This window comes from Tenrec ecaudatus, chromosome 2 (genome assembly GCF_050624435.1).
Source record: "Tenrec ecaudatus isolate mTenEca1 chromosome 2, mTenEca1.hap1, whole genome shotgun sequence".
Classification (NCBI taxonomy): Eukaryota; Metazoa; Chordata; class Mammalia; order Afrosoricida; family Tenrecidae; genus Tenrec; species Tenrec ecaudatus.
In genome coordinates, this window is record NC_134531.1 from 163,786,314 (window position 1) to 163,800,959 (window position 14,646).

A 14,646-nucleotide genomic window follows, 5' to 3' on the forward strand; every position below is an offset into this window, starting at 1 on the left:
CTCCTAGCCACCCTGTCAGGTGGGATAGAGGCGCCCCTGTGAGTTTCCAAGCCTGTAACTCTTTATGGAAGTAGATGGCATGGAATCTGACTTTATGGCTAGCAACCCAACGAAAATTCAAATTTGTGTATGTGTGTATCAGATTCTTAACTGTAGAAGAAAACCACTCACTGCAGTGATAAACAAGCACGGTCACCTCTTTAAGCATTAAGTGAATTGGAAAGGGGACCGGCACATTTTAGGTTAAGTTTCAGACGCCACAAACTTAAAAAGGATTATAGTACCAAAAGGGTATCACACACCTACTCCAAATATAGCAAGGAAGCTACCACCAGCCTAAAATGATCACCACAAACCAAGAGGCTCCAGAATGGCCTCTCAGTTAACCTGCCAATGCACATTTATGCTCCCGTTCCTCTCTCAAGCCAAAGGAACTTAGACTCTCATTACATTCTAAGGGCAGGTGGTTATTGCTCAGGGTTAATTCTGAATTAATGGTGCCTCCATCATTTCATAACTCCCTTAAAAAACATTTGGGAGTGGTGGGGAGGCAAGCAGAGCAGAAGATGAAGGAGTCTCAGGCACAGTTGTAGGATCTAATCTTATATTGACTAAATGCAATTTGGACAGATGTGTAGAGTCACTGCCATCTCCCCAAATATCTATATCCTTCTTCTTCTTAAAAAAAAAAAGCTTAGGTAACATTTATAGATCAAAGAGTAAAAGCTGCCACACTCCCACTACTTAAGCTGAACAAGCAGTGTGACCAGATCCTAAATCTTGCTTCAAAGCACACACGTTCACATACAGCAACAGAGCCAAAGACACTGAATTGGAATTAGGGGTCATCAGGCTTACTAATCATAAGGCAAGTGTCTTTCTGAGATTTCAGAATTATCCAAGTTGTTAGTAGGGCAGAAAAGGGTGAAATTTTTCTTTCATAAGCAATATTCATATTAAATGTGGCCATATTTAAACAGAGCACATGCAGAATTTTTTTAAAATTACATTTTAGTACTGCTTGTATATCTTTCTAATCCTTATCTGTTTATTGTCATTACTTCCACACTGTCCCCTCCCAAAACAAGACCACAGAAACAGCCTTGATTTCAATCTCTGTCAGAGGCCTGCTTTGCTATTTCCTTAGTCTGATAAAGGTATCGGGCCTCATATTTGGGAAAGTAAATAAAAAGACCAATTGACACAATTTTTAAATTTATTTGGAAGGTTTTAGAAGATGAGTGAGAGAACTTGCAAAAGTTAAGGGATCATTAAAAACAACAATGTTGGAGAACTTTTCACAAAAAGTAGAAACCAAAATAACCTTTAGGAAGATGGCCCCTCACTAGTCTCTTAAGTTGTTGAACTGAGCAAAAGAAGCTTAAGGCTGTAAGGATAGAAGTTACATCTAAAAACATACCAAGCATTGCATTCAAACAAACAAAAAGGAATGAGGAAAAAATACTGTTACAAAGGAACATAGTTTCTATAGGACTCCAGAGTCCTTTTCAACAATATTCAAACAATAAAAACTCCAATTACTAAACGAACTTTAACACTCCTTTGGAGTTGGCTGTTACAGAATTTATTCTGCATATAGGGTATGCATGAAAAATATCCTGAAGAAACAGAATATCTGCAAAGACATTTTTACAAGTTCCACTTAATGGTCTTGAATCCTGACACCCTAGGGTGGAGATAGGTGCTATCTGAAGTCAAGAGTATGCTGCAAGAGTTAATTTATGTGGTTACATAGGTAGTCTTCTACATCTTCCTCCTTAATCTCAACTCTTTGCTTAGAACAGATGCAACTTTATAACCATTTCTGAAAATTCACATTAAAGAGCAATCATTAGTTTATACATACTCAAATTTCTTACAGGCATAGATTTTATTTCTAGACTGGAGAATCTAGATGCCAATAATAGGCCACGCATATGAATTCTAGAATGTTAAATTAAGTTCCTTCTCCTTTGGAAAAAAGCCAATTACATTCATGGCAAAATTTTTAGTGTTGCGCATCCTACCAAAGAAAACAGAGCACTTTCCTGAGTGCCCAACTGACCTTTACCTACAGCCATTATCCTTGGGCCTTCTACACAAGGATATTTTCATACTGAATTATAACAAGTGGGAACAGTAGTATTGAGAGCCTAACTACTTCAGCTTAGTAGGGAGGCATCAACTTTCCTTTTACATTTTGCTCTCCTGCCTGAATTTTTCAATACTAAACCCTCTCCTCACTTCTGCATGAGCATCCATCCAACAGAATGTGGCACTTCCTGAGCATGCCGCTAGTCCAGCCTGAATCTGCTCAGTTCTTCAATGTCCTAACAAAGGCCACAGGGACTGCAGCTCATGCCTGCGGCAGGTCCGTCTTGCTCTCAATGAGTGAAATCTCCAGCACAGGTAAGAGTAGCTGAAAGGCATCCTGAATATAGGAAGCACTGTTGGACGCCTGCCAGGATTCCAAGAGAAAGAAAAAGAAAACAGCAGTCACCATAACAGAGAAAATATTCTGTAGTACAAACAAGAATGGATTAATCTTTACTACCTCACTAAAATCATTGGTCTGGTAAATGAGAACATATACATGTCCATCTCGCTATACTCCTTTAAACAGAAAGGAGTGGAGGGGGGAGCTAGCTGTTAAAGTGATAGAACAGCACCTAAAAAGATTATCAACAGTTTTGTTCAATTTGCACATTCCTTCATGTCCAGACCAAATTCAGCATTCAAAGCTGATTTAGTTCATTCCTGACTGGCCAGCATTCTACAATCAATTACTAAAGGATGATTTCAGAAGGCTGAATCCCATCCAATCAAACTCCCAACCCATTGTGATAGCGAGTGTTTCATGAAATCAACGTAATCAAGGAGATGGCTGCTTACAAACATAAACAAGCAATTCTGTTTTCAAAGATGGTACTGTATAGATATATTTCTATCTCGGGCATATTTATGAAAACATGTTATAGAATCACTCTCAGAGTTCTCCAGACTTCATATATATCTGAGAGGCGCTCACTCTCACCTCCAGAAGAATAAGTGTAACAGAGTCCATTACATTAAAATAAAAATGTTTAATTTCAAGGACTAGAGTGTTCCAAGTCATTAAGCGCAAGCAAGGACCTCAAAACAGCAATAACCCACCATATCAAGTAAGGTGACCTTTTGGGGTTTAGCAATGACAAGTATTTACACTTTTTTCACTTTAGTTTCACATAATGGATAGTCTACTGAAGAGAGACCTAAAAGGAGATGGAGTTTAAATTACTTTGCATTGGAAGATAAGGAGTTTGCCAAGAAAGAAATTGCCTGGTCCAGGGTTGAGATAGTTAGCTTATTGTGCCAGCCTGGCCGATAAACACATGTGGGATTAATTGAAGGGCAGAGAGATGAATTGAAGGGCGGCAAGCCTCGCCTTTCTTGTCTCTTGCTCTGTGATCATCAGACCAGTGTGGCTGCCTTGCTTGTTCTGTGCCTCAATTTGCAAGCTACACTTCCTGTAGCTACACTAACCTGTGGACTGTGTCGCTGTAATTTGAGGTTCCTTTAAGACCTGCCTCGCCAGAAAATTGGAATGTTCATCTCTGGAGTTGGGGACGGACTGTTGGTGACCTGACTGACGGTTGGTGACCTGCCTTGCTGTTTGCTGCCTGTGCTGGGATAACCTAAATCTCTCTACAGAGGACTACCTGGTGGCCCTCAAGACTTGAAGGGCTGCCAATGTCTCACAACTCTCTCTCGGGAGTGAGTTGCACTGAGCCATATGTACTGCTTTATAATTTAACTGTTCATTTCTTGTATTATCTATCTATCTGTATGTAATTTAATAGTTCATTTCTTGTGTTATATATCTTTAGATAGATAGATAGATAGATAGATAGATAGATAGATAGATAGATAGATAGATAGTCAGCAATCTGGTTTTGTCTCTCTAGAGAACCCTAACACAAGGGCCATAAGGGAATCAGGGTCATAAGGAAGATCAGGAAGATAGGACTGAACTCCTCATTTTCAATATAAGCCCTTTTCAATTATTGTTCACAAATATTTATCAATATTTTCATGTAAGAGAGGGTTTTTAAAAGTTCATGGAAAGATGGAATTAAAAGACCATGAAAATTTAATGAACTTTTTGAAGCCTCCTTTGTATATTTTAAATGAAATTACTTGAATGTCAAGAAAAATTATACAGTGCAGAATTTTTTAATTTCTTAATGGTAATTTTAAAATTTTTAAACAAGACAGATAATAGTTTTTTATTAAAATTCTAATTCATATGTCCCAACCAATAGTCAAATATATATATTTTCCTCATTCAATCTAAATATGTTCAAGTAGGTCATCAAAGTGTAAATCATGTGGTAAATTCATTTCCAAGATGAGTTCTTAAGACTTAAGATCCAGAAAACTTCCACACAGGGAAGCAATGTAACTCACCATGGAATCTGCCGGCTCCCCCACATTCCACCTCCCCAAATCTCATAAACTGACCAAGATGATATAAACACAGCTATCTTTTTGGCAAAACAAAGGATTTCTTGCCAAGAAAATGACAAAACATTTTGTCCTTTTTTTGGTTGTTTTAACCAATCCCCTATGTAGTCATTAATCCTTTAGGAGTCACTGCTCGCCTGTTTGTAATTTTCAGCCTTTCAGTGTTTACCAGCTGATTTCCAGGTGTTTCACTACTAAGAACGGTCCGCTAAGCAGCCAAGGAGTAATACTAAGTGGTGACAGCTTACTGCATATCTTCATTTCCAATTTATCTTGCAGCTTAGTAATTAATGAAAAGGGGTCCAAATACACACATTGTGATCATGTCTGCGTTAAAATGGCTAATCTACGAAATTGATGGGGGGGAAAGCCAGAGACTGAAGATTTAGGAATAGTTCATTAATACATAATTAAAGACTGCCACTAACCTCTAGAAATACTGCAGTGATTAATGGATTCAGGACATCTGCCTTTTCTTTGACCTAGAACAAAGAATACACTGTTTAGTGAGCAGAGCAAGTTAAAAAACAGTAATAGAGTTATGCTTCACTTTGAAACACAAAAACACTTGCACTCACAATTCCACACATACATGATCATTTTGGACACAGAGAAATCTTTGAAAGATAAAATTGTAAGTGCTACATACTTCCGCTAAACCTTTATGTTATCTGTGTGGAATGTGTATTGCTTTAAAATTTCTTAATGACATCTTCATTTTCTGGAAGAAAGTCAAACTAGACCTGAATACTTCTAAACAACATATGCACACATGGAACAGGTATTCAAAAAACCCTCGTTTTTTAACAAGTTGTTGGAAAAGTCTCATTTCCTAGAAACAAACAAGGCAAGTTTAATACTCGCACCTGTTAGCACATCATAGCTGATTTCCTCAAAGTATCTTAATGGAACTATTGAAAGATGTATCCTCAGAAGATTACTTTAAGAAACCCAGTAGCTCACTTAAAGAAACCACACAGAGGAAAAGAGAGGCTGCAGCACACGCAGACTTATCCCGTACAAGGAACACCTAAACTCAGAGCAAGAAGCATTCGTTTGGGCTGTGGTCTTAATTAAGACATGTTTAAGGCTCATAAAAATCTCACTGTTACATTGAAATAGATAAACTTGCTAGAAGGTGACTGTCATTTGCTTGTTGAAAATGTCTATGATTTTATTCTAATCCATGATTACTAGGTTCTCAACCATCTTCCATAGTTCCGACCTGCAGTAAATTACTACAACTAACAGTGAGTAGGGTTGCTGTTTAGGTGAGTGTTATCTATACTCTCACTGGGAAGAAGGAGCTACTCTTTAAAACTAGGCATTTACCTTATATTAAGGGAGCTATATGAGGGAGCTGCAAAGTTTATGGAAAAATGCCATTATCTTTCAATTCAATTTTTCAACAAAGGAGGCAAAATAATTCAATATGAAAGGAATAATCTTTTCAACAAATGATGCTGGAACGAGAAGACAGCTACATGTAAAAACATGCAGTTGGACCCCTACCTCACACCTTACACCAAAATTAAATCAAAATGGATCACAGGCATAAAGGTAATGGGTAAAGCTATAAAACTCTTAGAGAAAAACACAGTTGTGCAGTCTTAGATTAGACAATGACTTCTTACAACACCAAAACCACAAGCAATAAAAAAGAATATTGACAAGCTGGACTGAGCCAAATTTTAGACATTTGTCCATCAAAAAATGTTATCAATATAAATTTAGAAAGTCAGAAAATGAAAAGATAACATTAAAATTCAGACTAGAGATAGTGAATACAATACCACGCATCTGTAAAATAATAAATAACCCAATTTCAAAAATGGGCATAGAATTTACAGGAGCATTTCTTCAAAGACGACATACATATAGTTATAAGCACATCATCATCAATCATCAGGGAAATGCAAAAGAGTTCAACATCAACATTAAAAATTAATGCAGACAGTGCAAGATATGATAAAATAATAATTTATAAATTATCAAGTGTTTATGAGGGAAGGGGGAGCGGGGAGGGAGAGGGAAAATGAGGAGCTGATGCCAAGGGCTTAGGTGGAGAGCAAATGTTTTGAGAAGGATGAGGGCAATGAATGTACAAATTTGCTTTACACAAATGATGTATGTATGGATTGTGATAAGAATTGTATGAGCCCTAATAAAATGATTTTTAAAAAATGCAAAATCCAATGCCATCATATCATTTCCAACTCATAGCAAGGGAAATGCAAATCAAAACCACAAAGAAAGCCGCCTCACTCCCGCTTAGGATAGTTAAAATGAAAATGTGAACAAAACAGGTATTGGTAAGGCCATGAAAAATTGGAAACATCATGTATATTGCTATGTGGGAATATGAAATGGTGCAGCTACTTGGAAAACAGCCTGGTAGTTTTTCAGTGACCTTCATTACCCAGCAACACCATTTCTACCTCTCTACCTAAAAGAAATGAAAGCACATCTACACAAAAATTCATACATGTATGTTCACAGAATTATTATTCATGATAGTCAATAAGGGAAACACTCAAATGTTTATCAACTGATTAAGTAAGATGTGACAGATCCAAAGTATTGACACATGCTACATTGTAGATGAACTTCAAAAACATTATGCTAATGAAAAAACCCAGACATAAGAGACCACGTATTGTGGGATTCTGTTTAAATGAAATCTCCAGAAAAGGCAAATCTATGGTGGCAAAGAGTCGACTGGTGTTGCTAGCTCTGGGGAACATGGCAGTAGGTAGGGATTGTAAGTGACTGCTACTGGTGTGAGCTTTTTCTTGGAACAATAAAAATATTCTAAAAGCGGGTTGTAGTGATGGTTGCACAACTCTGTAAATATACTAAAAGTCACTGACTTAAATACTTTTAAAGAGGCAAATTTTACCATATTTAATTTGCGAAAAACAGACATTAGCCTGGTAAAAGTGAATTCTTACCCCAGCACTTGTTAGGCAGGTGGTGAACTCTTTAGACATAATGGACAAATCTTTACACAGCACAACTGTCATCCTGGGAAAGAAGCAAGCAGAGTTAGAGGGGTTCCTTTTTATCTTTTTCTCTCTAAAAAAAGAAGCAGCTTTATTGAATAATTCTGGTGGGTGGAGGAGGGGAACACCACTTTGGGTACTATACATGAGTTAGGAATGCTCATGTACTTGGGGAACTAACATATTTGGGGCTCATCTGAGTAGGCTTCATGCTATAAGGAAGTAGAGGTTCACTCCTTAAAAACATTTTATACTTTCAAGATGAGTCAAAAAAGTAACTAACATACATTTTAAGGGAAAAACATAGTACTTAAAAGAGCCTACATTACATTTTGAAATATATATTCATTCATTCATATATTCAACCAATGTTTACTGAAAGTCTTCTATGTACCTGGCACTGTTCTAGGGCACTGGAGACATATCAGTGAATATATGAAATTCCACTTTTCATGTATTCTAACTCAACTTGCTAATTAAGGACAAGACTATGTGCAAATAAAATTAAATATATATATTTCATGCAGATGATGGGGATTCATAATGGAAATTTTCCCTATTTGAAGCCTAAATATATATTTATGCACACACACATAAAAGTGCATGTATGTCTGTATAATCATAAATAGTTGCGTGTGTAAACACATATATCTAGACACCCAGTTACAGTTGCTATTGTGTGCCAGTGAGTTGACTCCTGACTCACTGTGGCCCCACGTAACAGAGTAGAACAGCAGGTCCAGGTGAAATCCTTACAAAAGCATATTGTTAGCTCTTTCTCCCAAAACCACTGGGTGGCTATTAAGACTAATAAATTGAGAACTAGTTTTCAGAACATGTGCTGCTTAATAAGAGAGGGTAGATTTATAATGTAGACATCAGGACTCACTGAAAAGAAACATCCTCGACTACTTATTAACTGAAACCAAAATGAGGAAACTTCTGCTATGGGAATGGATGCATGGGAATAGTAGCTTCTTGAGAGGGAGGTTCTACATGTCTAGAAGTGAGCCAAGAAAAGTCATCCCGCAATCTGCGTCAATCAGAGCGGTCCTCATTACACATACTGGGAAAGGGCTCTGCTCCTGTCTATGGCGGTCACTTCCTGCTTCTGACCGTGCAGAACCAATGCTGCCGTTTTGTGGAAAAGTTCAATTGAACAAGCAGTCAGTTCAGCCAGGCTCCGGATTGCAAATGCATGGATATCCTGGAAAGAAAAACAAAGACTAAGACAACAAAATACTGGTTGTTTACACCCTCTAGGAAATAACACAGCTATGTTTCTCTCACTCTAAAGGACTAAGTATGTTGAACATAGTAGACACTAAGGTTGTTATTGTTGCTTTAGGTCATTGAGTCAATTCAGACCCATAATGAGCCTAAAGACAGAGCAGAATTGCCCTACAGAAGGTTTCCAAGGCAGCTCTTTCCTCTCAAGAAGTCATAGGATACTTCAAACCACTGCTCATTTTGCTACTAGCTGAGCACTCAACCAGTGCACCACCAGGGCTCCTTGCAGACACTAATCAAACCCCAAACTAAACCCACTGCCATCGAGTCCATTCCAACTCAGTGACCCTAGTGAACTGCCCTGTGTGTTCTGAGACTGGAACTCTTTATCAGGGTAGAAAGCATCATCTTTCTCCCATGGAGCCGCTGGTGGCTTTAAACTGCTGACCTTGTGGTTAGCTGCCAAGCATGTAACCCACTCTGCCACCAGAGTTGCCTCTAGCTGATTAATTGTTGCAATGACAAAATCTCCTCTAAAGCAAATCAGGTGCTATCATGTAACGAAATTTTGGCTAAAGAGACTTAAACAGAAGCTCCTAGGAGCCTTCCTCGTGACATGACAACTGCACCCTTTAGCTCTTTTGTTCACTCCTTCGGTCATCCTACAGCCTGGAACTAAGATACTATAATCTTGAACTTGAAAGCTGAAATACCCAGCAATGTAACAAAACAGAAGTAGTTCCGCTCTCTGACTGTACCCACATCTCAAATCTGGAAAATAAGCTTCATTACTGAGTTACCTCTACTGATTTTTTATTGACTTGCTCAGTACTTTGTATTTCCAAATATTTTTCCTCTTCTTCCTTCTCTACTAATGGCTTCTTCAGAGATGTCTCGATCCATTCATAAGCAGTATTTCTTGCCTGAAAAAAAAGTATAAGCATAGGATCATGCTAGCTTTGTGGAAATCAGTGCTAATATTCATGCCCAAAGATGTAAGGCAGCTCTTCCATCTTTATTTTAGTAGAGCTCCCTGCACCATTTACTGCTGTCTACTTATTCCTTGAAATTCTCGAGTTCTTTGGCATTTTAAAAATACTGAAATATAACTTATGTAAAGTGCACAAATCTCCTGAGTTCAGCTCAAAAATTGTTTATCAAGATCTACAACAGAGCAAGGTCCTCTCAATACTGAGTTTCCTTCCCTCTGCTCAAAGGACATGCTTCTTCTGTCTCAGCATAGATCTCACCTGTGCCTCAAATGCATACAGGGGAACTCTTCTGCACCTGGCATCTTTTGCTCAATATTATGTCTATTAGACTCACCCAGGATGTTGCTTGTATCACAGATTCATTCTTACTTACTACTGTGTAGTATACAATTGTATGTACATACTACAATTTATCCGTTCGCCTGCTGATAGACCTTTGGTGGTTTCTAATTTCCTTTGGCTCTGACACTAACATGAGGAAAAGCTTCCTTCAGAATGAAGGTAAAACAGAAGAAACTGGAGCTAAAAGATGGACCGGGGTCAGTTCCTGGGAAGAATGATACTTAACGGCAGTCTTGCCCCTTGACACGCTATAGTGTCTTGAGGTAATAAATTCCATTTCTGTCCTTAGGCAAACCAGACTTCACTTTCTTCCATTTATAACTGAGAAAGTCCCAGTTTCTAAACACGTGTTTATTGACAAGAAATGAAGGTATGTACTTGAATACTTTACATAAGACAGAATGTATTCAAAGCAGTGAGTCTAGGAAAAACAATATAGATACAGAATTAGAATTAGGTGGGTTTTCTGTCTAGAGCAGAATCCATGTATACAGACATTCACTGTGAGGTTTTCTCCTATAACACGTGGCCTCCTACAAAGTCCCTCAGGGACAATCGAGCTATGACCTGTAACCTTCTTAATACTCAAGCTTCTCAAATTACAAAAAACAACAAAAACAGAATGAACTACACAAAGGCTCAGAAGCAGGAATATGCAAGGTGTGGTGGTGAAAGTGAGATTATGTGGCAAGAGTGGAGAATAGGTGATACAGGGGTAAAAATAAACTAGGGTCTTAATATTCATTATTCTAGTAATAAAAACAACTAAGAAGCAAACAACACATAAATGCATGAAGCAAATGAAATGAGATGGGGCGTGCACTGGGTGGATACAGGGAAGCTTCTGTTTGGGTAACTGGGTAGTAAGGGTCTCCAAAGAGTGATATCTGAGTTGAAGACCGTAGGATACAGAGGAGTCAGTCACACAAATACAAATATGTAGACAAAAGGAGTTGTAAGCAGAGAGGAATCAGCGTAGTGCAACGGTTCTCAACCTGTGGGTTGCGACTCCTTTGGGGGGGTCAAATGACCCTTTCAACAGGGGTCGCCCGATTCATAACAGTAGCATAGCAACATTACAGTTATGAAGTAGCAACGAAAATAAATGCCACCTTAAGGCAATTTATCCTTCCTTTCCAAAATTGTTACTATCACACCCTATGATTTAACCTAGAAATTCCCATTGCTGAGATTTGGATTAATTAAGATTAAAAAGCATCTTTGAGCTTAGCATCTCCAATTTTTTTTTTCTTAATCTGAACAAAATAAGACTTGGGAGAAGGAATGGGATTTGCCCAAAGTCACGCAAACATATAAATTAGAGTAACAATTACAAAATATTTCCATATTATGCCAGAAAACTAGGGAAGTATTAAATAAAAATAATGGGGCATGCCACAAAGAGCCAACTTGAAGAGCAATTTGAACATGAAAATAATGAGGGATAGTGACAAACTACCAATGGAAAAAACAAAAGAGAAACCCATGAGGCCATAGCAATAGACAGGTAAAGGAATAGAGAGGAGAACCAGGAATCTTGGCTGCGACAGAAATCCACAAATTAACCAGTAAATGTGGAGAGTGTGTTGGTTCAAAAAATAAATAAATAATGACGTCATTTTGAAAACATCACAGTAAAAACTGGTTCAGTAAGAGTCCAGGCATGATGCTACATCTTGAAGGGAAATGAGGTAGAGGAGCAGATTGTTGTAAGGTCTTAAAGTATCTTCCCACAGTAGCACAGGTCAGTAGTACTGTCAGGGAGAAACTAGACAACACACGGTAAATGAGATGTACTCTAGTTTTCATACCCCGAACTGGACACAATTTCAGATTCACAGAGACTAAAAGTAACTAACACTAAATACATCCTGTGCTCATGCAGCCGGTCCACTGTTGGAGGGGAAATTTTGCTATGAAGGGCACTGCTGGGGGAACTGACAAACCTACAATATGAAAAAATTGAATAAAAGTATAGTATTAATAGTAAATTTACTAAGTGGATAATCACAGTGCCTATTAAAGGAATAGCTGTTTTCATAACAAATAATGTTAAAGTATTTAGAGGTAAAGGGATATATATATAACTTACACTCAAAGGATTCCAAAAGTAGTCACAGTGTACATCTGTGTATATGCATAGAGGAAAAGGAAGAACACCTATACATATACAAGCACCCATGATTCAACAAAGCAGTTAAGATCCCAACAGTAAGGGCATCTCCATAAAAGGACTAAGAATGTTGTTTATGTTGTTGCTGCAAACTAACAAAAGTCTAGTCAAGATAGGAAGTCTCTGATAAAGAACTCCGGCTCAGAGAACAGAAATGAGTGTGCAGTAGTGTGATCAGCAGGCTTTCTGTGAGAAGTCAGCACATGCCCTGGGTACAGGAGGATGGGACACCAGCCACGGCCCCTCTTTCTTAGGTTGGGACACAAGGAGGGTAGACAGCTGTGCTGACTATACAAACTACCAGCCCTTCCAGGTCAGGAAACCTTATGCACCAGCCACTGCCTCTGCGCCTGCTTCTCCAGTTTGGAAGAAGAGGGTGAAGAGGCAGTAAGTAAGCAGCCCATGGCCCAAGGAGCAGTGTCTCTAATACATGTGCTACTGTATACTGATCTAAAACAGGCCCTCTCCTCCCTAGTCACCTGAGTCCCGAGTAAAGTCTCTCCATGTCCTAGGTAAGTGAAGACAGATAGGAGTCATCACCAAAAATGAAGATCTGGGTCATGAAACACTCATTTCCACAGTTAAACAGTAACTATCTAAAACAAGGCAGTCTCCAGCTCACTGAAGACAGGGTCCCCGGTCAATCTTGTCTACTGACATCACACAAACTGGTAAGTACCATCAACCTGTTCCTTCATGCTTCCATTATTTTCTGCTTTACATTTGTGGATACTTTCCAGTTAGCAGTCCAGTACCTAACCCACAGCACCACCAGGGCTTCTCCAATAAACCCCAGAGGCGATGCTACATGTCCCACAGGTCATGAAACGGTTATGTGATCCTAATGAAAATGTGTAAAGAGGGAAGATGTGGCAGGTTGAAGGCAGACGTGAGTTCAGCATGCTAACCTGGTGGAATAAGGCAAGAACAAGGTGTTAAACTCAGAACATACTCACAACTAAGGTGACACCCTTGCTAAAAATTTAGAATCTTATGCCCATATCTACTAAATCCATAAAAAGTAAAGTAATAAAAATCACCCAGAAATAACAACTTACTCTGGTGAGTTTCTCTGGTCTAGAGGAGACGTGCAGCTGGGAAAATAGCTCCATTATTTCTTTGGTAAAGTCGTCATCCCCTGAAAAATGAAATTCCATGTAAAACACAACAGAAAGACTGGTGAAGACCATGAGATCATGGCAGGGGTGGAGGTAGGGGTGCAGTGGGGAGAAAAGGGGTGGTGGTAGTAGAGTGATGGTACTAGTTGTAACAACAGTAGCAATAGTAGCAACAATATTTACGTGCACTTAAAACAAAATCCTTTTATATACATTATATCAGTGCAATTCTTCAATGGCCCTATAAGAATAGCAGTATTACCAATTTTACAGATGAAGGAAATATAGCTTAGAGAAATTAAGTGATTTCCTCCAAGTTCGCATAGCAATGATCAGGAGTGAAACCTTGGCCTGTCCACCCCCACTTCAGTTCCAGGGTTCTTTGTATTTTATATCCAAGCATGGCTAGAGAATGGAGAAGGACAAGCATAGAGTGTGACTCTGCAAATGGCTTCAGGAGAGTGGAATTTAACTCAAGTCCTAAAAGAGGAGGACAAGTTAGCTAAGAGAATGGGAACAGCATTTCCAGCAGAGGGAGCCAGTACAAAGGCCAAAAGGTGAAGGAGAGCATAGAAATAATTTAAATTTGGTTAGGAATGCCTAGGGCCGGGAGGATGAGTGGAATGAAACTAAAAACATGAGTCACCAGTTGCCATTGAATGGACTCTAACTAATGTTGGCCCCATGTGTGTCAGAGAACTGTGTGCTGTGTTTTCAATGGCTAATTTAAAAAATTAGATTATCAGGTCTTCTTGCCAAGGCGCCCCTGGGTATACTAGAACCTCCAACCTTTTGGTCAGTAGTTATACCACTCAGGAATTCCAAAAAGGTAAGTAGCATTCAAATAATAACAAAAAACAAACTCATGCCACTGAGTCAGTTATGACTCATAGTGACTCTACTTAGGGTTTCTTAGGCTATCAATCTTTACAGGGACAGAGAGCCTCATCTTTTGCCCAGTGGGTCTAACCCACCAACCTACTGGTAAGCAGATCACACCTAAGCCACAGTGCCTTAAAACCACCACAAGAAAGTCAAACTTCCTATTGAGAGAGTTGGGAGCCAATGAAGGATTTTAACCACAGACTGATAATAACCAACTTTCAATTGTAGAAAGATCACTTAGGCTGCAAGGTTAGGAACAAGTTATAAGGTGATGGATGAGAAGACAGAAATGGGATTTCAGAATGTTGCAAATATGATACAGAAGCTTTTGGTAAGCCTAGTAAGAGGGGATAACGAACACAAAATAACATACACTTAGAAGCAAACAGGCAAAAGTCAGG

At 38.7% G+C, this 14,646-nt stretch overlaps 1 protein-coding gene across 4 annotated transcripts in view; it reads right to left on the bottom strand.

The window, feature by feature from the left end:
• Window positions 1-1,198: 1,198 nt before the first annotated feature.
• The window catches only part of FAM114A2 (family with sequence similarity 114 member A2), a 35,579-nt gene continuing 22,131 nt past the window's right edge, over window positions 1,199-14,646 (bottom strand). For all 4 annotated transcript variants that reach the window (XM_075541862.1, XM_075541861.1, XM_075541863.1 and 1 more), the window contains exons 9-14: window positions 13,301-13,380; window positions 9,536-9,658; window positions 8,573-8,712; window positions 7,455-7,527; window positions 4,932-4,985; window positions 1,199-2,458 (exon numbers count right to left, since the gene is read on the bottom strand). In XM_075541862.1, coding sequence (XP_075397977.1) covers window positions 2,357-2,458; window positions 4,932-4,985; window positions 7,455-7,527; window positions 8,573-8,712; window positions 9,536-9,658; window positions 13,301-13,380 — 572 coding nt within the window. In that variant the 3' untranslated portion in view covers window positions 1,199-2,356. The remainder of the gene's footprint in view (window positions 2,459-4,931; window positions 4,986-7,454; window positions 7,528-8,572; window positions 8,713-9,535; window positions 9,659-13,300; window positions 13,381-14,646) is intronic.